General features: G+C 47.1%; 1 protein-coding gene across 1 annotated transcript in view; it reads right to left on the bottom strand.

Moving 5' to 3' along the window:
- Window positions 1-27,374, bottom strand: part of LOC138267428 (SURP and G-patch domain-containing protein 2-like) — a 156,370-nt gene that overhangs the window by 109,067 nt on the left and 19,929 nt on the right. The window contains exon 4 of the mRNA XM_069216360.1: window positions 21,426-21,534. Coding sequence (XP_069072461.1) covers window positions 21,426-21,534 — 109 coding nt within the window. The remainder of the gene's footprint in view (window positions 1-21,425; window positions 21,535-27,374) is intronic.

The raw sequence follows: 27,374 nt of genomic DNA, 5'->3' as shown, positions 1-27,374 counted from the left end.
CAATGTCCAGGATGCAGGAGTTGGGTACATAACTTTGGTCAGTCCTTCAAGACTCTTCTAGTTTCAGGTACTAGTCTTTGTTCTGCACAGGAAACTAGCGAAATCCCAGAACTCATGAATATCATTAGAGCACATCATGTATACTTGAATTCTTATATGGATGACAATGTTATCCACGGTGACACCTGCTAAAAACATGTGAACTACCTTTACACAGCTTTACAAAACACAGGATTAACGGTCAGCCCTGATAAATGCACCTTGGTTGTCCACAACATAAAATTCCTAGGCTATACGTTGCGGAATAGGGTAGTCCAACCTCAGATAGAAAAGATTAGAGCCTTACTTCAAATAGCTATAAAAATCACAAAATATGTCAGAGCCTTACGTGGGTTTCTTGGCGAGTAAAGCGCGTATGTTCCTCATGTTTCATAGTAGTCTTCAATCTTACAGGCCTCCTACAAAAGCAGAAACCCAGCTGAATTCCCACCCTCAAAAATGCACTGGCCGCTGATCCTGTGATACATGGTCCCAACGTCTGACTTCTGGATTAGTCCTGGATCAGACAGCTGGGACAATGATTCTGTGCAAGTATCACTCTCTTTGGATATGCCTGATCTAGGATGCCTAAGTATGGCATTTTTGTTTCAAATCTTAATCTTCTCTCAGTGCAGATGACCTTTCACTTTTGAATAAATGATTGTGGTGTGTGAAGATTCAGGCTTAATTTGTAGTTTTCTGCTCCACTTTTCATTGGTTTTTAAAAATGTAATGTTACATAATAACTTTTCAGGATGACAGACATAATAAAGACACACACTTCTCGCTTGCAAGAGAATGTTTTATAGATCTGGCGAAAGACTTAGTTTTAGAGAAAAAAAAAAAAGAGAAAAAAAAATCCGATTAAGCAACGTTAAACAGACATCCATTAATCCCCTTTTTGTTTGTCCTCAACATCATGTTTTTTTTAATTCTCCTAAAAATAAAGTGTACAAGTCACTGAAATGGTATTAAGTATTGTAGTAGATTAATATCCGATTTCCTTCCCGAGCATGACAATTTAACTACATTAAATATGGATTTGTTTCATTTTGTTATAACTTGGTGTGTTCTTTTACCTCATAGACCTATCCTGCCTCGCTAATGTTTTGCTGTAAGGGAGGCCAAACAAACATCAGCTTCATAGTCATTCCATACAGAGGGACAGAAACGGGATTTATAGTGCCTTCTCAAGCAGCCAATCGGGAGCAACTATGTAAGCTTCTCACATTAGATTCTTTGGGGTATGAACAATGAGTAAATTCTAAGCTTGCGTATCTCTAAGGACAATTCTAAAATTGCTTTTCACAGACCAAGGCCTACATCAGTTTATTTTGGACAACGCCAATTTTCTGTGTGAGCCAGCCAGTCAGGATCATGGAAGTCTGCCCACCTCCGACTGACTCTTTAGAGAGCTCAGAATCTCAAAGTATAATGTTTATTAATTTTTAATTACAGAGTGGCTAGATTTATTCCCCCGGATGAGAGGAACGTCTGCCAGGATTTGATCTGAACTTGTTCGCTAGTGACACCTCCCTCTTAGCACCAAAGGAAAGGGCAAAACAAATGGAAACACGCCAAAAGGACTGGTACCTGCCTAATCAGGGCCCTCTGGAGTAATAAGGATCTTCGTCCCCAGGGACATGATTTTTGTGGGAGGAAAGCAGAATAAGGAAAGCTAATGTTACGCTTCACCTCCAGGATACTCAATTAGGAAAAGAGAGACCTGCTATCCATCGGTAGATTCCTTACTTAAACCTCGATGTGGCGGGGGGCGTGTCCAAGATGGTGCCACAACGGGAGCTCCGACACCCGACAGGGCGAACAGTAGCAGGACAAAACAGATGCTGACACTCTATGGTGATGACGTTATGGTGGCATTGTCTCATCCTCTGCAATTACTACCCCTACCATACCTTACCATATCCAAACCAGACCAACTCTCTCTTAAGCGCCATTTTCCATTTGTATGGGCCGATCATGTGGTACCCTACTTGGGCCTCCAGATTCATACCACAATTGCTCGCACTGCAAAGGCTAATTATAATGCTCTCCTCTCTGCTATCCATTCCATGATACACATGTGGAAAGGATGTGCCCTTTCATGGCTGGGACACTTGGCGGCAGTAAAAATGACGCTGTTACTGTGCATTTTATATGTCATGCAAACCCTCCTGTAGCTGCCCCCACCGCAAGCCCTGAATCGCCTACAGGGGACTCTGGACAACTATATCTGGGTGGGCCAAAAGGCCAGACTAGCTAAAAACAACAAACAAATACAGGCCTACCTTCCTTCGGCAAAGAGCAGCCTGGGAATCCCACACCTCACATATTATTACCAGGCAGCACAGCTTCAGTATATGGTGGAGTGGGCTGGGCCCTACTCAGAGAAGCACTGGTGCTTCATTAAACAGGCCATAGAGGGTGTACATATATGGAAAGTACCCTGGCTGCCTAAACACCGCAGGCCACCTGGAGTATACATTTCACCAATACTAAGAGCCCTCATGGGCGCTTGGGACAAAGTTCAAACGACGAAGAGGTTGTCCACCCCTATTTCCTCGCAAACCTCAATACTTGGAAACCCAGATTTTCCCCCTGCTTTACAGAGTAACTCCTACATACAATGGCAACAGGTTAATTGTAAGCGCACTGGGGACTTTTTCGACCATGCGGGGATCATGAAATTTTTACAGCTGGAACAGTCATATGGCCTCTCCTCTTCTGTACACTGGCAATATGTTGCAATCCGCCACTGGGATCTGCAATCGCACATACGTCCACATGCCAGCAGTCCTGTAGGAAGCTTGCTCTGTATGCACTATTTAAAAGTAAGGAATAGTATGCACAGAGTCCAAGGGTTCCCCTTAGAGGTAAGATAGTGGCAAAAAGAGATAATACTAATGCTCTATTTTGTGGTAGTGTGGTCGAGCAGTAGGCTTATCAAAGGAGTAGTGTTAAGCATTTGTTGTACATACACAAGCAATAAATGAGGAACACACACTCAGAGACAATTCCAGGCCAATAGGTTTTTGTATAGAAAAATATATTTTCTTAGTTTATTTTAAGAACCACAGGTTCAAATTTTACATGTAATACTTCAAATGAAAGGTATTGCAGGTAGGTACTTTAGGAACTTTGAATAATCAAAATAGCATATATACTTTTCACATAAATCACATATAGCTATTTTAAAACTAGACACAGTGCAATTTTCACAGTTCCTAGGGGGAGTAAGAGTTAGTTAGTTTTTGCAGGTAAGTAAACCACCTACGGGGTTCAAGTTTGGGTCCAAGGTAGCCCACCGTTGGGGGTTCAGAGCAGCCCCAAAGTCACCACACCAGCAGCTCAGGGCCGGTCAGGTGCAGAGTTCAAAGTGGTGCCCAAAACGCATAGGCTTCAATGGAGAAGGGGGTGCCCCGGTTCCAGTCTGCCAGCAGGTAAGTACCAGCGTCTTCGGAGGGCAGACCAGGGGGGTTTTGTAGGGCACCGGGGGGACACAAGTTAGCACAGACAGTACACCCTCAGCAGCACGGGGCAGCCGGGTGCAGTGTGCAAACACACGTCAGGTTTCCAATGGAAATCAATGGGAGATCAAGGGGTCTCTTCAGCGATGCAGGCAGGCAAGGGGGGGGGCTCCTCGGGGTAGCCACCACCTGGGCAAGGGAGAGGGCCTCCTGGGGGTCACTCCTGCACTGGAGTTCCGATCTTTCAGGTCCTGGGGGCTGCGGGTACAGAGTCTTTACCAGGCGTCGGGATCTGGGAAGCAGGCAGTCGCGGTCAGGGGGAGCCTCGGGATTCCCTCTGCAGGCGTCGCTGTGGGGGCCCAGGAGGGGCAACTCTGGCTACTCACAGTCTCGTAGTCGCCGGGGAGTCCTCCCTGAAGTGTTGTTTCTCCACAAGTCGAGCCAGGAGCGTCGGGTGCAGAGTAGCAAGTCTCACGCTTCCGGCGGGAAACGCAGTTGTTTTAAAGTTGCTCCTTTGAAACAAAGTTTCAGTCTTGGGTGAACAGAGCCGCTGTCCTCTGGAGTTTCTTAGTCCTTCTAGAGCAGGGCAGTCCTCTGAGGATTCAGAGGTCGCTGGTCCCTGGGGAAAGTGTCGCTGGAGCAGTGTCTTTAGAAGTGGGGAGACAGGCTGGTAGAGCTGGGGCCAAAGCAGTTGGTGTCTCCGTCTTCTCTGCAGGGTTTTTCCAGTTCAGCAGTCCTCTTCTTCTTAGGTTGAAGGAATCTGAGTTCCTAGGTTCTGGGGAGCCCTTAAATACTAAATTTAAGGGCGTGTTTAGGTCTGGGGGGTTAGTAGCCAATGGCTACTAGCCCTGAGGGTGGGTACACCTTCTTTGTGCCTCCTCCCAAGGGGAGGGGGTCACATTCCTATCCCTATTGGGGGAATCCTCCATCTGCAAGATTGAGGATTTCTAAAAGTCAGAGTCACCTCAGCTCAGGACACCTTAGGGGCTGTCCTGACTGGCCAGTGACTCCTCCTTGTTATTCTCATTATTTCCTCTTACCTTGCCGCCAAAAGTGGGGCCGTGGCCGGAGGGGGCGGGCAACTCCACTAGCTGGAGTGCCCTGTGGTGCTGTAACAAAGGGGGTGAGCCTTTGAGGCTCACCGCCAGGTGTTACAGTTCCTGCAGGGGGAGGTGTGAAGCACCTCCACCCAATACAGGCTTTGTTACTAGCCACAGAGTGACAAAGGCACTCTCCCCATGTGGCCAGCAACATGTCTAGTGTGTGGCAGGCTGCTGGAACTAGTCAGCCTACACAGATAGTTGGTTTAGGTTTCAGGGGGCACCTCTAAGGTGCCCTCTGGGGTGTATGTTACAATAAAATGTACACTGGAATCAGTGTGCATTTATTGTGCTGAGAAGTTTGATACCAAACTTCCCAGTTTTCAGTGTAGCCATTATGGTGCTGTGGAGTTTGTGTTTGACAGACTCCCAGACCATATACTCTTATGGCTACCCTGCACTTACAATGTCTAAGGTTTTGCTTAGACACTGTAGGGGCACAGTGCTCATGTACTTGTGCCCTCACCTATGGTATAGTGCACCCTGCCTTAGGGCAGTAAGGCCTGCTAGAGGGGTGACTTATCTATACTGCATAGGCAGTGTGAGGTTGGCATGGCACCCTGAGGGGAGTGCCATGTCGACTTACTCGTTTTGTCCTCACCAGCACACACAAGCTGGCAAGCAGTGTGTCTGTGCTGAGTGAGGGGTCCCCAGGGTGGCATAAGACATGCTGCATCCCTTAGAGACCTTCCCTGGCATCAGGGCCCTTGGTACCAGGGGTACCAGTTACAAGGGACTTGCCTGGATGCCAGGGTGTGCCAATTGTGAAAACAAAAGTACAGGTTAGGGAAAGAACACTGGTGCTGGGGCCTGGTTAGCAGGCCTCAGCACACTTTCAAATCAAAACTTAGCATCAGCAAAGGCAAAAAGTCAGGGGGTAACCATGCCAAGGAGGCATTTCCTTACAAGTCCTCTTCTACCCTTTTAAAAATGTCTGCTTAACTGGCACACGGACAAACGTATATTGTAAGGAAATGCCTCCTTGGCATGGTTGCCCCCTGACTTTTTGCCTTTGCTGATGCTATGTTTACAATTGAAAGTGTGCTGAGGCCTGCTAACCAGGCCCCAGCACCAGTGTTCTTTCCCTAACCTGTACTTTTGTATCCACAATTGGCAGACCCTGGCATCCAGATAAGTCCCTTATAACTGGTACGTCTAGTACCAAGGGCCCTGATGCCAAGGAAGGTCTCTAAGGGCTGCAGCATGTCTTATGCCACCCTGGAGACCTCTCACTCAGCACAGACACACTGCTTGCCAGCTTGTGTGTGCTAGTGAGGACAAAACAAGTAAGTCGACATGGCACTCCCCTCAGGGTGCCATGCCAGCCTCTCACTGCCTATGCAGTATAGGTAAGACACCCCTCTAGCAGGCCTTACAGCCCTAAGGCAGGGTGCACTATACCATAGGTGAGGGTACCAGTGCATGAGCATGGTACCCCTACAGTGTCTAAACAAAACCTTAGACATTGTAAGTGCAGGGTAGCCATAAGAGTATATAGTCTGGGAGTCTGTCAAACACGAACTCCACAGCACCATAATGGCTACACTGAAAACTGGGAAGTTTGGTATCAAACTTCTCAGCACAATAAATGCACACTGATGCCAGTGTACATTTTATTGCAAAATACACCCCAGAGGGCACCTTAGAGGTGCCCCCTGAAACTTAACCGACTATCTGTGTAGGCTGACTAGTTCCAGCAGCCTGCCACACTAGAGACATGTTGCTGGCCCCATGGGGAGAGTGCCTTTTTCACTCTGAGGCCAGTAACAAAGCCTGCACTGGGTGGAGATGCTAACACCTCCCCCAGGCAGGAGCTGTAACACCTGGCGGTGAGCCTCAAAGGCTCACCCCTTTGTCACAGCACCGCAGGACACTCCAGCTAGTGGAGTTGCCCGCCCCCTCCGGCCCGGCCCCCACTTTTGGCGGCAAGGCCGGAGAAAATAATGAGAATAACAAGGAGGAGTCACTGGCCAGTCAGGACAGCCCCTAAGGTGTCCTGAGCTGAGGTGACTCTAACTTTTAGAAATCCTCCATCTTGCAGATGGAGGATTCCCCCAATAGGGTTAGGATTGTGACCCCCTCCCCTTGGGAGGAGGCACAAAGAGGGTGTACCCACCCTCAGGGCTAGTAGCCATTGGCTACTAACCCCCCAGACCTAAACACGCCCTTAAATTTAGTATTTAAGGGCTACCCTGAACCCTAGAAAATTAGATTCCTGCAAACTACAAGAAGAAGGACTGCCTAGCTGAAAACCCCTGCAGAGGAAGACCAGAAGACGACAACTGCCTTGGCTCCAGAAACTCACCGGCCTGTCTCCTGCCTTCCAAAGAACTCTGCTCCAGCGACGCCTTCCAAGGGACCAGCGACCTCTGAATCCTCTGAGGACTGCCCTGCTTCGAAAAAGACAAGAAACTCCCGAGGACAGCGGACCTGCTCCAAAAAGACTGCAACTTTGTTTCGAGGAGCAGCTTTAAAGACCCTGCAATCTCCCCGCAAGAAGCGTGAGACTTGCAACACTGCACCCGGCGACCCCGACTCGGCTGGTGGAGAACCAACACCTCAGGGAGGACCCCCGGACTACTCTACGACTGTGAGTACCAAAACCTGTCCCCCCTGAGCCCCCACAGCGCCGCCTGCAGAGGGAATCCCGAGGCTTCCCCTGACCGCGACTCTCTGAAACCTAAGTCCCGACGCCTGGAAAGGACCCTGCACCCGCAGCCCCCAGGACCTGAAGGACCGGACTTTCACTGGAGAAGTGACCCCCAGGAGTCCCTCTCCCTTGCCCAAGTGGAGGTTTCCCCGAGGAAGCCCCCCCTTGCCTGCCTGCAGCACTGAAGAGATCCGTTGATCTCTCATAGACTAACATTGCGAACCCGACGCTTGTTTCTACACTGCACCCGGCCGCCCCCGCGCTGCTGAGGGTGAAATTTCTGTGTGGGCTTGTGTCCCCCCCGGTGCCCTACAAAACCCCCCTGGTCTGCTGTAGGAAGTTGGCTCTGTATGTGCTATTTCAAAGTAAGGAATAGCATGCACAGAGTCCAAGGGTTCCCCTTAGAGGTAAAATAGTGGTAAAAATAGATAATACTAATGCTCTATTTTGTGGTAGTGTGGTCGAGCAGTAGGCTTATCCAAGGAGTAGTGTTAAGCATTTGTTGTACATACACATAGACAATAAATGAGGTACACACACTCAGAGACAAATCCAGCCAATAGGTTTTTATATAGAAAAATATCTTTTCTTAGTTTATTTTAAGAACCACAGGTTCAAATTCTACATGTAATAGCTCATTCGAAAGGTATTGCAGGTAAGTACTTTAGGAACTTCAAATCATAAAAATTGCATGTATACTTTTCAAGTTATTCACAAATAGCTGTTTTAAAAGTGGACACTTAGTGCAATTTTCACAGTTCCTAGGGGAGGTAAGTATTTGTTAGTTTTACCAGGTAAGTAAGACACTTACAGGGTTCAGTTCTTGGTCCAAGGTAGCCCACCGTTGGGGGTTCAGAGCAACCCCAAAGTCACCACACCAGCAGCTCAGGGCCGGTCAGGTGCAGAGTTCAAAGTGGTGCCCAAAACACATAGGCTAGAATGGAGAGAAGGGGGTGCCCCGGTTCCGGTCTGCTTGCAGGTAAGTACCCGCGTCTTCGGAGGGCAGACCAGGGGGGTTTTGTAGGGCACCGGGGGGGACACAAGCCCACAGAGGAATTTCACCCTCAGCAGCGCGGGGGCGGCCGGGTGCAGTGTAGAAACAAGCGTCGGGTTTGTAATGGAAGTCAATGGGAGATCTAGGGATCTCTTCAGCGCTGCAGGCAGGCAAGGGGGGGGGTCCTCGGGGAAACCTCCACTTGGTCAAGGGAGAGGGACTCCTGGGGGTCACTCCTCCAGTGAAAGTCCGGTCCTTCGGGTCCTGGGGGCTGCGGGTGCAGGGTCTCTCCCAGGTGTCGGGACTTAGGATTCAAAGAGTCGCGGTCAGGGGAAGCCTCGGGATTCCCTCTGCAGGCGGCGCTGTGGGGGCTCAGGGGGGACAGGTTTTTGTACTCACAGTCTTAGAGTAGTCCTGGGGTCCCTCCTGAGGTGTTGGATCGCCACCAGCCGAGTCGGGGTCGCCGGGTGCAGTGTTGCAAGTCTCACGCCTTTTGCGGGGAGCTTGCAGGGTTCTTTAAAGCTGCTGGAAACAAAGTTGCAGCCTTTCTTGGAGCAGGTCCGCTGTCCTCGGGAGTTTCTTGTCTTTTCGAAGCAGGGGCAGTCCTCAGAGGATGTCGAGGTCGCTGGTCCCTTTGGAAGGCGTCGCTGGAGCAGGATCTTTGGAAGGCAGGAGACAGGCCGGTGAGTTTCTGGAGCCAAGGCAGTAGTCGTCTTCTGGTCTTCCTCTGCAGGGGTTTTCAGCTAGGCAGTCCTTCTTCTTGTAGTTGCAGGAATCTAATTTTCTAGGGTTCAGGGTAGCCCTTAAATACTAAATTTAAGGGCGTGTTTAGGTCTGGGGGGTTAGTAGCCAATGGCTACTAGCCCTGAGGGTGGGTACACCCTCTTTGTGCCTCCTCCCAAGGGGAGGGGGTCACAATCCTAACCCTATTGGGGGAATCCTCCATCTGCAAGATGGAGGATTTCTAAAAGTCAGAGTCACCTCAGCTCAGGACACCTTAGGGGCTGTCCTGACTGGCCAGTGACTCCTCCTTGTTTTTCTCATTATTTTCTCCGGCCTTGCCGCCAAAAGTGGGGCCTGGCCGGAGGGGGCGGGCAACTCCACTAGCTGGAGTGTCCTGCTGGGTTGGCACAAAGGAGGTGAGCCTTTGAGGCTCACCGCCAGGTGTGACAATTCCTGCCTGGGGGAGGTGTTAGCATCTCCCCCCAGTGCAGGCTTTGTTACTGGCCTCAGAGTGACAAAGGCACTCTCCCCATGGGGCCAGCAACATGTCTCGGTTTGTGGCAGGCTGCTAAAACTAGTCAGCCTACACAGATAGTCGGTTAAGTTTCAGGGGGCACCTCTAAGGTGCCCTCTGGGGTGTATTTTACAATAAAATGTACACTGGCATCAGTGTGCATTTATTGTGCTGAGAAGTTTGATACCAAACTTCCCAGTTTTCAGTGTAGCCATTATGGTGCTGTGGAGTTCGTGTTTGACAAACTCCCAGACCATATACTCTTATGGCTACCCTGCACTTACAATGTCTAAGGTTTTGTTTAGACACTGTAGGGGTACCATGCTCATGCACTGGTACCCTCACCTATGGTATAGTGCACCCTGCCTTAGGGCTGTAAGGCCTGCTAGAGGGGTGTCTTACCTATACTGCATAGGCAGTGAGAGGCTGGCATGGCACCCTGAGGGGAGTGCCATGTCGACTTACTCGTTTTGTCCTCACTAGCACACACAAGCTGGCAAGCAGTGTGTCTGTGCTGAGTGAGAGGTCTCCAGGGTGGCATAAGACATGCTGCAGCCCTTAGAGACCTTCCTTGGCATCAGGGCCCTTGGTACTAGAAGTACCAGTTACAAGGGACTTATCTGGATGCCAGGGTCTGCCAATTGTGGATACAAAAGTACAGGTTAGGGAAAGAACACTGGTGCTGGGGCCTGGTTAGCAGGCCTCAGCACACTTTCAATTGTAAACATAGCATCAGCAAAGGCAAAAAGTCAGGGGGCAACCATGCCAAGGAGGCATTTCCTTACACAACCCCCCCCCAAACGAAAGAGGATGAGACTAACCTTTCCCAAGAGAGTCTTCATTTTCTAAGTGGAAGAACCTGGAAAGGCCATCTGCATTGGCATGGGCAGTCCCAGGTCTGTGTTCCACTATAAAGTCCATTCCCTGTAGGGAGATGGACCACCTCAACAGTTTAGGATTTTCACCTTTCATTTGCATCAGCCATTTGAGAGGTCTGTGGTCAGTTTGAACTAGGAAGTGAGTCCCAAAGAGGTATGGTCTCAGCTTCTTCAGGGACCAAACCACAGCAAAGGCCTCCCTCTCAATGGCACTCCAACGCTGCTCCCTGGGGAGTAACCTCCTGCTAATGAAAGCAACAGGCTGGTCAAGGCCATCATCATTTGTTTGGGACAAAACTGCCCCTATCCCATGTTCAGAGGCATCAGTCTGCACAATGAACTGCTTAGAATAATCTGGAGCTTTTAGAACTGGTGCTGAGCACATTGCTTGTTTCAGGGTGTCAAAGGCCTGTTGGCATTCCACAGTCCAGTTCACTTTCTTGGGCATTTTCTTGGAGGTGAGTTCAGTGAGGGCTGTCACAATGGATCCATATCCCTTCACAAACCTCCTGTAATACCCAGTCAAGCCAAGGAATGCCCTGACTTGAGTCTGGGTTTTTGGAGCTACCCAGTCCAGAATAGTCTGGATCTTGGGTTGGAGTGGCTGAACTTGGCCTCCACCTACAAGGTGTCCCAAGTAAACCACAGTTCCCTGCCCTATCTGGCATTTGGATGCCTTGATAGAGAGGCCTGCAGATTGCAGAGCCTTCAAAACCTTCTTCAGGTGGACCAGGTGATCCTGCCAGGTGGAGCTAAAGACAGCAATATCATCAAGATAAGCTGTGCTAAAGGACTCCGAGCCAGCAAGGACTTGATTCACCAACCTTTGGAAGGTGGCAGGGGCATTCTTTAAACCAAAGGGCATAACAGTAAACTGATAATGCCCATCAGGTGTGGAGAATGCTGTCTTTTCTTTTGCTCCAGGTGCCATTTTTATTTGCCAGTACCCTGCTGTCAAGTCAAAGGTACTTAGAAATTTGGCAGCACCTAACTTATCAATGAGCTCATCAGCTCTTGGAATTGGATGGGCATCTGTCTTGGTGACAGAGTTGAGCCCTCTGTAGTCCACACAAAACCTCATCTCTTTCTTTCCATCTTTGGTGTGGGGTTTGGGGACTAAGACCACTGGGCTAGCCCAGGGGCTGTCAGAGCGCTCAATCACTCCCAATTCCAGCATCTTGTGGACTTCCACCTTGATGCTTTCCTTAACATGGTCAGACTGTCTGAAGATTTTGTTCTTGACAGGCATGCTGTCTCCTGTGTCCACATCATGGGTACACAGGTGTGTCTGACCAGGGGTTAGGGAGAACAGCTCAGGAAACTGTTGTAGGACTCTCCTACAATCAGCTTGCTGTTGGCCAGAGAGGGTGTCTGAGTAGATCACTCCATCTACTGTGCCATCTTTTGGGTCTGATGACAGAAGATCAGGGAGAGGTTCACTCTCTGCCTCCTGATCCTCATCTGTTACCATTAACAGATTCACATCAGCCCTGTCATGGAAGAGCTTAAGGCGGTTCACATGGATCACCCTCTTGGGGCTCCTGCTTGTGCCCAGGTCCACCAGGTAGGTGACCTGACTCTTCCTCTCTAGCACTGGGTAAGGGCCACTCCATTTGTCCTGGAGTGCCCTGGGAGCCACAGGCTCCAGAACCCAGACTTTCTGCCCTGGTTGGAACTCAACCAGTGCAGCCTTTTGGTCATACCAAAACTTCTGGAGCTGTTGGCTGGCCTCAAGGTTTTTGGTTGCCTTTTCCATGTACTCTGCCATTCTAGAGCGAAGGCCAAGTACATAGTCCACTATGTCTTGTTTTGGCTCATGGAGAGGTCTCTCCCAGCCTTCTTTAACAAGAGCAAGTGGTCCCCTTACAGGATGACCAAACAGAAGTTCAAAGGGTGAGAACCCTACTCCCTTCTGTGGTACCTCCCTGTAAGCGAAAAGCAGACATGGCAGGAGGACATCCCATCTCCTTTTGAGTTTTTCTGGGAGCCCCATGATCATGCCCTTTAATGTCTTGTTGAATCTCTCAACTAAGCCATTAGTTTGTGGATGGTAAGGTGTAGTGAATTTATAAGTCACTCCACACTCATTCCACATGTGCTTTAGGTATGCTGACATGAAGTTGGTACCTCTGTCAGACACCACCTCCTTAGGGAAACCCACTCTGGTAAAGATACCAATGAGGGCCTTGGCTACTGCAGGGGCAGTAGTCGACCTAAGGGGAATAGCTTCAGGATACCTGGTAGCATGATCCACTACTACCAGGATATACATATTCCCTGAGGCTGTGGGAGGTTCCAGTGGACCAACTATGTCCACACCCACTCTTTCAAAGGGCACCCCCACCACTGGAAGTGGAATGAGGGGGGCCTTTGGATGCCCACCTGTCTTACCACTGGCTTGACAGGTGGGGCAGGAGAGGCAAAACTCCTTAACCATGTTGGACATATTGGGCCAGTAGAAGTGGTTGACTAACCTCTCCCACGTCTTGGTTTGTCCCAAATGTCCAGCAAGGGGAATGTCATGGGCCAATGTTAGGATGAACTCTCTGAACAGCTGAGGCACTACCACTCTCCTAGTGGCACCAGGTTTGGGGTCTCTGGCCTCAGTGTACAGGAGCCCATCTTCCCAATAGACCCTATGTGTTCCATTTTTCTTGCCTTTGGACTCTTCAGCAGCTTGCTGCCTAAGGCCTTCAAGAGAGGGACAGGTTTCTTGTCCCTTACACAGCTCTTCCCTGGAGGGTCCCCCTGGGCCTAAGAGCTCAACCTGATAAGGTTCAAGCTCCAAAGGCTCAGTTCCCTCAGGGGGCAGAACTTCTTCCTGAGAAGAGAGGTTCCCTTTCTTTTGCTGTGTTGCAGTTGGCTTCCCAACTGACTTTCCTGTTCTCTTGGTAGGCTGGGCCATTTTTCCAGACTCCAGCTCTACTTTTTCACCCTGTGCCTTGCATTGTGCTCTTGTTTTCACACACACCAGTTCAGGGATACCCAGCATTGCTGCATGGGTTTTTAGCTCTACCTCAGCCCATGCTGAGGACTCCAGGTCATTTCCAAGCAGACAGTCCACTGGGATATTTGAGGAGACCACCACCTGTTTCAGGCCATTGACCCCTCCCCATTCTAAAGTAACCATTGCCATGGGATGTACTTTTCTCTGATTGTCAGCGTTGGTGACTGTGTAAGTTTTTCCAGTCAGGTATTGGCCAGGGGAAACCAGTTTCTCTGTCACCATGGTGACACTGGCACCTGTATCCCTCAGGCCCTCTATTCTAGTCCCATTAATTAAGAGTTGCTGTCTGTATTTTTGCATGTTAGGCGGCCAGACAGCTAGTGTGGCTAAATCCACCCCACCCTCAGAAACTAGAGTAGCTTCAGTGTGAACCCTGATTTGCTCTGGGCACACTGTTGATCCCACTTGGAGACTAGCCATACCAGTGTTACCTGGATGGGAGTTTGGAGTGGAACCCTTCTTGGGACAGGCCTTGTCTCCAGTTTGGTGTCCATGCTGTTTACAGCTATGACACCAGGCCTTTTTGGGATCAAAGTTTTTACCCTTGTACCCATTGTTTTGTGAAGAGGCTCTGGGCCCACCCTCCTGTGCAGGTTTTTGGGGGCCTGTAGAAGACTCTTTACTATTTTTAGTTTTGGTTGTCTCATCACCCTTCTGCTGGGGAGTCTTTGTGACCCCTTTCTTTTGGTCACCCCCTGTTGAAGTCTTGGACACCCTTGTCTTGACCCAATGGTCCGCCTTCTTTCCCAATTCTTGGGGAGAAATTGGTCCTAGGTCTACCAGATGCTGATGCAGTTTATCATTGAAACAATTACTTAACAGGTGTTCTTTCACAAATAAATTGTACAGCCCATCATAATTACTTACACCACTGCCTTGAATCCAACCATCTAGTGTTTTCACTGAGTAGTCAACAAAGTCAACCCAGGTCTGGCTCGAGGATTTTTGAGCCCCCCTGAACCTAATCCTGTACTCCTCAGTGGAGAATCCAAAGCCCTCAATCAGGGTACCCTTCATGAGGTCATAAGATTCTGCATCTTGTCCAGAGAGTGTGAGGAGTCTATCCCTACACTTTCCTGTGAACATTTCCCAAAGGAGAGCACCCCAGTGAGATCTGTTCACTTTTCTGGTTACACAAGCCCTCTCAAAAGCTGTGAACCATTTGGTGATGTCATCACCATCTTCATATTTAGTTACAATCCCTTTGGGGATTTTCAACATGTCAGGAGAATCTCTGACCCTATTTATGTTGCTGCCACCATTGATGGGTCCTAGGCCCATCTCTTGTCTTTCCCTCTCTATGGCTAGGATCTGTCTTTCCAAAGCCAATCTTTTGGCCATCCTGGCTAACTGGATGTCCTCTTCACTGGAGTTATCCTCAGTGATTTCAGAGTTGTTGGTCCCTCCTGTGAGGGAACCAGCATCTCTGACTATTATTTGTGGAGTCAGGGCTTGAGAAGCCCTGCTCTCCCTAAGTAGGACTGGAGGGGGGGAATTTCCCTCCAAGTCACTATCTTCATCCTCTGAGTTGCCATCCTCAGAGGGGTTGGCCTTTTCAAACTCTGCCAAAAGCTCCTGGAGCTGTACTTTGGTAGGTTTGGGGCCCATTGCTATTTTCTTTAGTTTACAGAGTGACCTTAGCTCTCTCATCTGTAGATGGAGGTAAGGTGTGGTGTCGAGTTCCACCACATTCACATCTGTGCTAGACATTATGCTTCTAAAAGTTGGAATACTTTTTAAGAAACTAAAACTGGTTCTAGAATCTAATTCAAACTTTTAACAAACTTTTAAACTCTAAAAGAAATGCTAAACAGGATCTAACACAAGGCCCTAGCAGGTCTTTTAAGAATTTAGAAAACTTTTCAAATTGCAAAAATCAATTTCTAATGACAATTTTGGAATTTGTCGTGTGATCAGGTATTGGCTGAGTAGTCCAGCAAATGCAAAGTCTTGTACCCCACCGCTGATCCACCAATGTAGGAAGTTGGCTCTGTATGTGCTATTTCAAAGTAAGGAATAGCATGCACAGAGTCCAAGGGTTCCCCTTAGAGGTAAAATAGTGGTAAAAATAGATAATACTAATGCTCTATTTTGTGGTAGTGTGGTCGAGCAGTAGGCTTATCCAAGGAGTAGTGTTAAGCATTTGTTGTACATACACATAGACAATAAATGAGGTACACACACTCAGAGACAAATCCAGCCAATAGGTTTTTATATAGAAAAATATCTTTTCTTAGTTTATTTTAAGAACCACAGGTTCAAATTCTACATGTAATAGCTCATTCGAAAGGTATTGCAGGTAAGTACTTTAGGAACTTCAAATCATAAAAATTGCATGTATACTTTTCAAGTTATTCACAAATAGCTGTTTTAAAAGTGGACACTTAGTGCAATTTTCACAGTTCCTAGGGGAGGTAAGTATTTGTTAGTTTTACCAGGTAAGTAAGACACTTACAGGGTTCAGTTCTTGGTCCAAGGTAGCCCACCGTTGGGGGTTCAGAGCAACCCCAAAGTCACCACACCAGCAGCTCAGGGCCGGTCAGGTGCAGAGTTCAAAGTGGTGCCCAAAACACATAGGCTAGAATGGAGAGAAGGGGGTGCCCCGGTTCCGGTCTGCTTGCAGGTAAGTACCCGCGTCTTCGGAGGGCAGACCAGGGGGGTTTTGTAGGGCACCGGGGGGGACACAAGCCCACAGAGGAATTTCACCCTCAGCAGCGCGGGGGCGGCCGGGTGCAGTGTAGAAACAAGCGTCGGGTTTGTAATGGAAGTCAATGGGAGATCTAGGGATCTCTTCAGCGCTGCAGGCAGGCAAGGGGGGGGTTCCTCGGGGAAACCTCCACTTGGTCAAGGGAGAGGGACTCCTGGGGGTCACTCCTCCAGTGAAAGTCCGGTCCTTCGGGTCCTGGGGGCTGCGGGTGCAGGGTCTCTCCCAGGTGTCGGGACTTAGGATTCAAAGAGTCGCGGTCAGGGGAAGCCTCGGGATTCCCTCTGCAGGCGGCGCTGTGGGGGCTCAGGGGGGACAGGTTTTTGTACTCACAGTCTTAGAGTAGTCCTGGGGTCCCTCCTGAGGTGTTGGATCGCCACCAGCCGAGTCGGGGTCGCCGGGTGCAGTGTTGCAAGTCTCACGCCTTTTGCGGGGAGCTTGCAGGGTTCTTTAAAGCTGCTGGAAACAAAGTTGCAGCCTTTCTTGGAGCAGGTCCGCTGTCCTCGGGAGTTTCTTGTCTTTTCGAAGCAGGGGCAGTCCTCAGAGGATGTCGAGGTCGCTGGTCCCTTTGGAAGGCGTCGCTGGAGCAGGATCTTTGGAAGGCAGGAGACAGGCCGGTGAGTTTCTGGAGCCAAGGCAGTAGTCGTCTTCTGGTCTTCCTCTGCAGGGGTTTTCAGCTAGGCAGTCCTTCTTCTTGTAGTTGCAGGAATCTAATTTTCTAGGGTTCAGGGTAGCCCTTAAATACTAAATTTAAGGGCGTGTTTAGGTCTGGGGGGTTAGTAGCCAATGGCTACTAGCCCTGAGGGTGGGTACACCCTCTTTGTGCCTCCTCCCAAGGGGAGGGGGTCACAATCCTAACCCTATTGGGGGAATCCTCCATCTGCAAGATGGAGGATTTCTAAAAGTCAGAGTCACCTCAGCTCAGGACACCTTAGGGGCTGTCCTGACTGGCCAGTGACTCCTCCTTGTTTTTCTCATTATTTTCTCCGGCCTTGCCGCCAAAAGTGGGGCCTGGCCGGAGGGGGCGGGCAACTCCACTAGCTGGAGTGTCCTGCTGGGTTGGCACAAAGGAGGTGAGCCTTTGAGGCTCACCGCCAGGTGTGACAATTCCTGCCTGGGGGAGGTGTTAGCATCTCCCCCCAGTGCAGGCTTTGTTACTGGCCTCAGAGTGACAAAGGCACTCTCCCCATGGGGCCAGCAACATGTCTCGGTTTGTGGCAGGCTGCTAAAACTAGTCAGCCTACACAGATAGTCGGTTAAGTTTCAGGGGGCACCTCTAAGGTGCCCTCTGGGGTGTATTTTACAATAAAATGTACACTGGCATCAGTGTGCATTTATTGTGCTGAGAAGTTTGATACCAAACTTCCCAGTTTTCAGTGTAGCCATTATGGTGCTGTGGAGTTCGTGTTTGACAAACTCCCAGACCATATACTCTTATGGCTACCCTGCACTTACAATGTCTAAGGTTTTGTTTAGACACTGTAGGGGTACCATGCTCATGCACTGGTACCCTCACCTATGGTATAGTGCACCCTGCCTTAGGGCTGTAAGGCCTGCTAGAGGGGTGTCTTACCTATACTGCATAGGCAGTGAGAGGCTGGCATGGCACCCTGAGGGGAGTGCCATGTCGACTTACTCGTTTTGTCCTCACTAGCACACACAAGCTGGCAAGCAGTGTGTCTGTGCTGAGTGAGAGGTCTCCAGGGTGGCATAAGACATGCTGCAGCCCTTAGAGACCTTCCTTGGCATCAGGGCCCTTGGTACTAGAAGTACCAGTTACAAGGGACTTATCTGGATGCCAGGGTCTGCCAATTGTGGATACAAAAGTACAGGTTAGGGAAAGAACACTGGTGCTGGGGCCTGGTTAGCAGGCCTCAGCACACTTTCAATTGTAAACATAGCATCAGCAAAGGCAAAAAGTCAGGGGGCAACCATGCCAAGGAGGCATTTCCTTACATCTGCCCTCCGAAGACGCGGGTACTTACCTGCAAGCAGACCGGAACCGGGGCACCCCCTTCTCTCCATTCTAGCCTATGCGTTTTGGGCACCACTTTGAACTCTGCACCTGACCGGCCCTGAGCTGCTGGTGTGGTAACTTTGGGGTTGCTCTGAACCCCCAACGGTGGGCTACCTTGGACCAAGAACTGAACCCTGTAAGTGTCTTACTTACCTGGTAAAACTAACAAAAACTTACCTCCCCCAGGAACTGTGAAAATTGCACTAAGTGTCCACTTTTGAAATAGCTATTTGTGAATAACTTAAAAAGTATGCATGCAATTGAAATGATTCAAAGTTCCTAATGTACTTACCTGCAATACCTTTCAAACAAGATATTACATGTTAAATTTGAACCTGTGGTTCTTAGAATAAACTAAGAAAAGATATTTTTCTATAACAAAACCTATTGGCTGGATTTGTCTCTGAGTGTGTGTACCTCATTTATTGTCTATGTGTATGTACAACAAATGCTTAACACTACTCCTTGGATAAGCCTACTGCTCGACCACACTACCACAAAATAGAGCATTAGTATTATCTATTTTTACCACTATTTTACCTCTAAGGGGAACCCTTGGACTCTGTGCATGCTATTCCTTACTTTGAAATAGCACATACAGAGCCAACTTCCTACATATATTATCTGACATCTATGCTTTACTCCACAAAGCACATATACCCACTAAATCCAATGCACAGATCCGCTGGGAACAGGAATGTGAAAGCCCTTTCACTACCAAAGAATGGACAGACATCCAGAAGAGGGCAAACAAATCAGCATGTATTGCCATCTGTAAAGAAACGCTCCTTAAGGTAGTGTATTAAGTATATTTACCCATGGTTCTAATTATGTATTGTATGTACATATGTGTGTGTATTCATGTGTGTGTGTGTTTATGTATATATATATATATGTTGTTTCTGTGCTTGGCATGTTCGTGGGTCATTGCATGGCTCCTGGGTGGGTTTTTATACTAGATATCTATGACTCCCTGCTCTCATCTTATCACACTTATCTACCCATCATCATATGTTATGTCTCTATCAATCTATCCTCCATTCCCACTCTGACTCATCCCAAATCCATTCTATTACTTTCATCTCCTAAATAACTCTGCCTAAGCTCTTCCCTCCGCTTCCACATCTAACTCACCAAACCTCATTCTACTACAATGACCTCCCACACAACCCTACTAAATTCTCCCTCATTTATCTCACCCTGCTACTATGCTCTCCCTAACCCCTCCACAGACTCTTCCCTCCTCCATCTCCCTTTACTCATCCCAAGCCTTTGGGTTGATTAAATAAGGATATACTCCCCAATTAACACTTCTGGATTGCTTTCCTCCTATACCCCTCCATTACTCCAGTCAATCTAACTAACAAACTCTCACATCCGCGGCTCAAATTAACTCATAATACTAAAAATGTACTCATATTTCCCGATACTAATCCATCACTAATTCTTGTTGGGTTCCAGAGTAGCGTGCTACTCACCAAAAAGCGCTTTGACGCCTCGTCAGGGGTAGTAAGCACTATATAAATACTATTACAATACAATACTATACACCTGCGCACACCGCATTATGGAAACAGGATGGGAACGCTTCCTGTTGGAGGGGATGTGGGCAGTCAGGAGCCACAACCCACCTTTTATGGAGATGCCGCAAGCTTCATCACTATTAGGCAGACATATTAACGGCCATAGACTACATTTATGATACTGAACTACTCCATTTCCAAGCTATATATTATTAGGGCTTCCGAATGAGCTTACATACCCCCTTAAATCTGCAAAAGGGCGTTTCATCACACTAGCCCTCTGTGCAGCAGAAGAAGTCCTCCTAGCCAAATGGGTCACTGTGAAAATCCCCACACATCTCAACTGTTTACACAAACTCTGGGATCTTATATGTATGGAAAAGCTGACTGCAACGCTAGATCAAAGGCTTCCACAATATGCTAAAATGTGGGAACCCTGCCTGTGCTACCTCTCTCAAGAATTTCGGGAACTAGCCTCCCCCACTTATTTAGGTGTTTTACACCTCCCCATAACGGCGCAACAGGTTGCCAGAAATAGCTGATGGATGACATACATATACTGTACACGAATTCATGTATTCAAGTACTCAGATCCTCAGCGGGTAAACCCTGAGTTAGACTGATGGGTCACACCACTAACTACTATGGGCAAGTGCAATAGATACCTTCCTCCTTCTCTCGCTCCCCCCTTGGTTCCCTAAGTTTGTTTATATCGTCACCAGCCAATGGATGTAGGTGAGTGTTGTTATATTACCTTTAATTACAAATCAAACAATACAAAGATTTAAACCATAAACATAGATGTGACTTTGACAGGTAGCTCATCAGTCTCCCAAGTAGGTATTGTTGCAAACTGGCATTTATGCAAAACATCATCCTGATATTGTTTTGGCACCATTGTACATATCACTAGTACAGAGCGAGACAAATACATAGCTCCTGTTTAATGAACTAGACTGCCAGGTACTAAGTTTGTTTGAGAAGAATCTCACAACATATGCCTTTGGTGTTTTCTTATGGCACCCCACCGCAACTGGTGATCCTATCAACTTATTGATCGGAGCAAATATTACCTTATTTCATACGGCAAGGACAATCTTTATGAAAAACAAAAGGATGTTTTATATCACCAAAATTAGGCCACAAAGGGGAAACTTTTCTTGGCTAAGCATTCCGACATTTATATGCAGCTGTATCAATAAAACAACACAGTGCTCAAGAATTTAAGAAAAAAAACATTACACTTTGTGTGCATATACATATGCTTTAAGTGCTGCACCCATAGAAAAACTGGTGGTTCAAAACAAAAAGGCACTGTCATGTTGTTCCTGCTTTCAGGGCTTTTAGAAATGTGTGATTTTGGGGGCTTTATATCTTCAGTAAATTTGGGGGGGAAAATCCTCAAGTCCAATATCATGCAAAATACCCTGTGTCACTGGAATGGTTACATGTTTTGCCCACCTATTGCTAGACATTTAAAGGAAAACAAAACGGTTAATGGCACCATTTTATTTCCAAAAGGTATTAGAAGGGGTTCAATTCCTATCATGTATAACTGTAAATTTACAAGAATTTCCCCAATTACTTTATATTTAAATTAAATAACATAAGCATACAAAAACAAGAATGGAACTGAATGTATTAACGTTGGTAACAGCAATGTGAAAAACTTGCTTCTTGATGGCGGAGTGGGTGGGTTGCGGGGAACCAAGAAGTAAAGAATGCTATGTAGTGTTATTCCCTTGTTAATAATCCTTACGTGAAGAATTGGGATTTACTTATCTGAATCAACATTTCAGATTCACTCACCAAAATTGTGGCTTGCCCTTCTGAGTGCCTTTTAATCTACAATTTTTCATTGTGTACTCCAAAAGATAATCAATCATTGATAACGCCACAGGATCTGCGACTCTTGGACCTAGAAAACCGAAATTACATTGTCACTGATCGACCAAAATGTATGCTTTCAAGCATATTAGCAATTTAACCTGCAGCACACCATTAACAGTGATGTGCCAACCACAGCAACTCTTAAGAAGATGGAAATGAGTTGTTCAAATATTGACAGAAGCTGATATTTTCCAGTAAACCACATTCACTTCCCCGCCCCAACTGAACGGTTCCTGCAGAGAAGGGCTCCCTTTCAGTTTTGTGCCTTCTTATGGAGGTAAAGCTGGCAATGTATCCTTGTTCTGTAAAGTCCATGTGACAGAACGCGAATAAGGCCACAAACTACATAAAAAACAAATGTTCACTCACTGGGACTCTGCTTCTGCCCTCTTCTGGCATCTGTGTGCTTTGGACCCAGTATGACTCCTGAGTAAGTTGTCTGTTTATTATTCCCAAAGACGTGTTAAACAGTACAAAGAAAACAAAAATAAACAGTCTCACTCACACATGAACCATCATAACCTTTCAACTGTTTGTCACCTTGGATAAATCAAGATGGAAGAAATGCAACCACTTGTAAGATCACATCTTAGAGATATGGAATTCCGTGAGATTATTCAGAGTAAAAAAAACACATACATTTTCATAAAGATTTATTTAATAATATTAATAGGAATACAAAAAAAGAATGTAATAATTCCGATATGGTCGAGTTGACCTGTCAACCAGACCTGGAGAACCAATGAAGGAATATAGAGCTGTGGAAGCACAAATCGTGGGATTCCAACTTACACTTCACTTCTTCAAAGCGGTTTGGTTAAAGTGGGCGAGGTGATAAGAAGGAGTAAGAAATAAGCAAACCCCACGAGGTTTGTAATATAAGAAGAGATGTGGAGGAAAAACATTGCTTTTGGCTATTACTGTGCTGTCTGCTTGCCTCGAGACAACTCAAATCTCAATGGTTACTAAGGACACTGAGGTTTGGCCGAGGTGCAAGGGCTAACTGCATTAATACACCACCTTCTCCTATGAAAGCCAAGAAGTGTGGGAAGGATTAGAGCACTCTGTGTGTGTGTGTTGTTGTATCAGCTTTGGTGAGCACCAGATTGTGGACACCTATTGAACCCCCTTTGAACTATGGATGAGTGCCCACAATCAAGTTCCAAATAAATAAACTGGTTTCTGTGTCTATTCCCAGGCTTACCCTTCAAAGTATGGCAAGAGCAGCAAGGCATTTCACAGAAAATGCTGTGCAGGCTACACAAATAACACCAAAACAACAATTAAGCGATAAACAAGACACAATCAATTAATACGAATAAAATACTAAAATCAAATAAATATAAAATAAGTCTGTATCAGTGATCAGGAACAGCTAAAAAACTTACTGGAATGCTTTCTAATTCAAAAGTAGTTCGTTTTTGGAATTTAAAAAAAAAACATAAATTAAGCCCCACCAATGTTTTGTCAGTGGTTCTCATATTATGCCAAAAGGGGACAGTACTACCTTTGAATCTGGCATTAACAGCAATCAATGTTGCCAGGAAATGACTTAAAAAGACAAAAAGTTTTGGAAACAATGTCCCTTAAGAACACTGCTTCACTCGCTTGTGGAGTCAGATGCTTTTGCCCAAAAGGTAGCTGTGAAGAAATGTGTAGAGCTTCAATACATATAATGCTACTTCGGCCCTCATTCTTCAAAAATCATCTGCCTTTTAAGGAAAGTTTCTCAGACACCAAGACAAGGGTTCGGGTAAGAAGGGGCTACTTACCCTGCAACTACTGGTTCACTGATTGTAGTGCCGTAGATTTGCATGCTCATTCAGTCCTTCCCATCTACCGCTGGGAGGTGAGCTAGAAAGCTGTTTTTCTTCAAAAAGGTCTTCAATCTTGAATTAACTACTGACCCCTTCCTGAATAACACAATGCACCGGAACAAAGACCCCCACCTCCGACTGTGTTTTTCCCCTTGACTGGTGAATGTAATAAGTGAAGGAAAACGTATCAGCTCATTCAATGTGTACAGGTTCCTTGTTAAGGAATGTGTAATGAATGAAGACCATGTGAAGAATGAGCTCGTATTTAGGGTGATGGGTGGACACAAGTGAAACTACAGCCCTACAATCTACAAGCTAATCGTTAAAGAATAACATTTTCAATTTGTATCATGTACTGCTGCGGCTCACAAGCTTTGCATACAATGTAAAGCAGTTGCTAGCGATCAGGAGTGGCAAATGTCTCTGTGGTCTTGGATATCCACAACGTAAGTGTGTGTTGTGGACCATGAACCAGCCTTGAATACATATCCTAGTGGTATATCCCCTGGGAAGCAATTGTGGCCCTCTTTTCCTAGATGATTTTGCTCTAACCAATGAGCACAAATGTCTGATTTGCTGTAGTATAAAATACTTGTATTTATTTCAATATTCATCTCATAAAACTCGACTTGGAAATAGGATTTCCCAAGTGGGGTTCTGCGAAACCGACAAAGAGTAGCTTTGTCTTGTGAGAGATTTTTGTTCTATTAATATAAAGCATTGGGGCTTTCTTAAACTCTAATGTGTGCAATGCCATTTCTGCCAGCAACCGAATGGTTCGATTGAAACGAAAGGGGGAAAACACGTTTGGTAGAAATGAAGGATGTATTTTTAAAAAAAGTTGTATGAACATGTTAATGAATGAGTTTGAACGATGAAATCAAAGGCTGTCACTGGAGTCGAAGGGAAAGCAAGTGTAGTTCGGCTGTCCAGAGCTTGCAATTAATGTCCAAATCCAATAGGAGAAAAATATTTTGAGGTGTAGTGTTTGTCCTGAGTGATGTAGTCATCGGAGAGTCATAAGACAACTTGTAGGCAAAGACTGCTTCAAAGAAAAACAATCTGCAAATGTCCATGCCCCAAAATTAGATGACAAGAGTTTTCCCCTACCTCTAGTTATGTCTTTATCCAAAGGTCATGTCACAAATGTTCGAGGTGTCTTTTTCCGGGCAGGTGCAGCTGTCTATGGCCTCTGGATTTTACAAACTTTCCCGGTCTCACAAAAGAAGTTTCACAATAAGCAGACAGCTCCCTGACAGGGCCTGGACCCTCTTCCAGATGTGGGTCTTGGTTATGCAATCCTGCATACCTACTGCAAGAGAGCTACTGTTCATGTTCTGTTGCATTTAGCACTATTTTCTAAGCACAAAATGCATCCTCTCATCCATTTTGGGGGGAAATCATACCACAAGCACACATTTAGCAAGCGGCTGCTCACACTGCTCTTTGTTTCCTGTTGCATTTATCACTATTTCTTAGTGAAAAATGCACGTCTGTACATCTATTACGGATGCAAGGGTACATTTTGGCGCTAAGAAAATAGCTTAAGACTTTGAGAATGGCATGTTTTGATTTACTATGCAAAGGTGTTGAGTTAAATAATTTCAGGGTGAGTACAGAGGCACGTACCCGTACCCAAGCCCAGGGCCTTATGATACTTTGGGATGGTCAAAAGATTGGTAGAGGAAGATGTTCCTGGTTGAAGAGGCTGGTAGCCAATGATGAAATCAACTGGACCTTGATGATAGTTGGCTTTAAAGGCCAAAAAACAGGGATTTAAAGTAATAATTTAGGCAATGGGGAGCCAATGTCTCTTCAAGAGCTTTGGAAGCAGAAGATCTGAGGCCGGACTAATGCAAGATGGATCATTGCTTTCTGTAGGCCTTGGAAGATGTAAACTGGAGAGACAAGAAAAGGGGAGCTGCGGCAGTCCAGAAGGCTGTGTCGTTAGTACTTGGGATTGACTAAGCAAACAGAGAATACATTTGTGTGACAGGAGTAAAAATAGCAAATACTGAAAAAAAATCAGTTTATTCACTTGGGCCGTAAGTGACAAACTCTAGTAAAAAATGTATCCAAGATTCTGCACAGAAGACACAAGTATGGGGCCATGTTCAATAGAGAGGGCCAGAAGAGGTCAGTGCAGCATGATTTGCACCTAGGATTGCCTTATGCTCAGTGTTTAACTTGAGGGAGTTGCTGCAATTCCAATGCACCACCTTGATAATGCAATATTGAAACTCAGAACCTAAGTACTGAGATTGTTCACCAGGGTTAAGGGGATTTGAGTATCATCTGCAGAGCACATCAGCCTGAGACCAAAAGAGCACAGGTGGCCTGAAAGGCTGAAAAGGATGGTGCTAAAGGAAGATCCCTGTGGGACACAGTGTTTGAGTGGGGTTCTTCTCTTGTAGTTTTGGAAATGTTGATTGTGTCTGTAGGAAGTTGGCTCTGTATGTGCTATTTCAAAGTAAGGAATAGCATGCACAGAGTCCAAGGGTTCCCCTTAGAGGTAAGATAGTGGCAAAAAGAGATAATACTAATGCTCTATTTTGTGGTAGTGTGGTCGAGCAGTAGGCTTATCCAAGGAGTAGTGTTAAGCATTTGTTGTACATACACATAGACAATAAATGAGGTACACACACTCAGAGACAAATCCAGCCAATAGGTTTTTATATAGAAACATATCTTTTCTTAGTTTATTTTAAGAACCACAGGTTCAAATGCTACATGTAATATCTCATTCGAAAGGTATTGCAGGTAAGTACTTTAGGAACTTCAAATCATCAAAATTGCATGTATACTTTTCAAGTTATTCACAAATAGCTGTTTTAAAAGTGGACACTTAGTGCAATTTTCACAGTTCCTAGGGGAGGTAAGTATTTGTTAGGTTAACCAGGTAAGTAAGACACTTACAGGGCTTAGTTCTTGGTCCAAGGTAGCCCACCGTTGGGGGTTCAGAGCAACCCCAAAGTCACCACACCAGCAGCTCAGGGCCGGTCAGGTGCAGAGTTCAAAGTGGTGCCCAAAACACATAGGCTAGAATGGAGAGAAGGGGGTGCCCCGGTTCCGGTCTGCTTGCAGGTAAGTACCCGCGTCTTCGGAGGGCAGACCAGGGGGGTTTTGTAGGGCACCGGGGGGGACACAAGTCCACACAGAAATTTCACCCTCAGCGGCGCGGGGGCGGCCGGGTGCAGTGTAGAAACAAGCGTCGGGTTCGCAATGTTAGTCTATGAGAGATCTCGGGATCTCTTCAGCGCTGCAGGCAGGCAAGGGGGGGGTTCCTCGGGGAAACCTCCACTTGGGCGAGGGAGAGGGACTCCTGGGGGTCACTTCTCCAGTGAAAGTCCGGTCCTCCAGGTCCTGGGGGCTGCGGGTGCAGGGTCTCTCCCAGGCGTCGGGACTTTAGGTTCAAAGAGTCGCGGTCAGGGGAAGCCTCGGGATTCCCTCTGCCGGCGGCGCTGTGGGGGCTCAGGGGGGACAGGTTTTGGTACTCACAGTATCAGAGTAGTCCTGGGGTCCCTCCTGAGGTGTTGGATCGCCACCAGCCGAGTCGGGGTCGCCGGGTGCAGTGTTGCAAGTCTCACGCTCCTTGCGGGGAGCTTGCAGGGTTCTTTAAAGCTGCTGGAAACAAAGTTGCAGCTTTTCTTGGAGCAGGTCCGCTGTCCTCTGGAGTTTCTTGTCTTTTCGAAGCAGGGGCAGTCCTCAGAGGATGTCGAGGTCGCTGGTCCCTTTGGAAGGCGTCGCTGGAGCAGGATCTTTGGAAGGCAGGAGACAGGCCGGTGAGTTTCTGGAGCCAAGGCAGTTGTCGTCTTCTGGTCTTCCGCTGCAGGGGTTTTCAGCTGGGCAGTCCTTCTTCTTGTAGTTGCAGGAATCTAATTTTCTAGGGTTCAGGGTAGCCCTTAAATACTAAATTTAAGGGTGTGTTTAGGTCTGGGGGGTTCGTAGCCAATGGCTACTAGCCCTGAGGGTGGGTACACCCTCTTTGTGCCTCCTCCCAAGGGGAGGGGGTCACAATCCTAACCCTATTGGGGGAATCCTCCATCTGCAA

This window comes from Pleurodeles waltl, chromosome 12 (genome assembly GCF_031143425.1).
Source record: "Pleurodeles waltl isolate 20211129_DDA chromosome 12, aPleWal1.hap1.20221129, whole genome shotgun sequence".
NCBI lineage: Eukaryota > Metazoa > Chordata > Amphibia > Caudata > Salamandridae > Pleurodeles > Pleurodeles waltl.
Note: the sequence above shows the minus strand (reverse complement) of the source record. Positions and strands in the feature narration are given on the sequence as shown.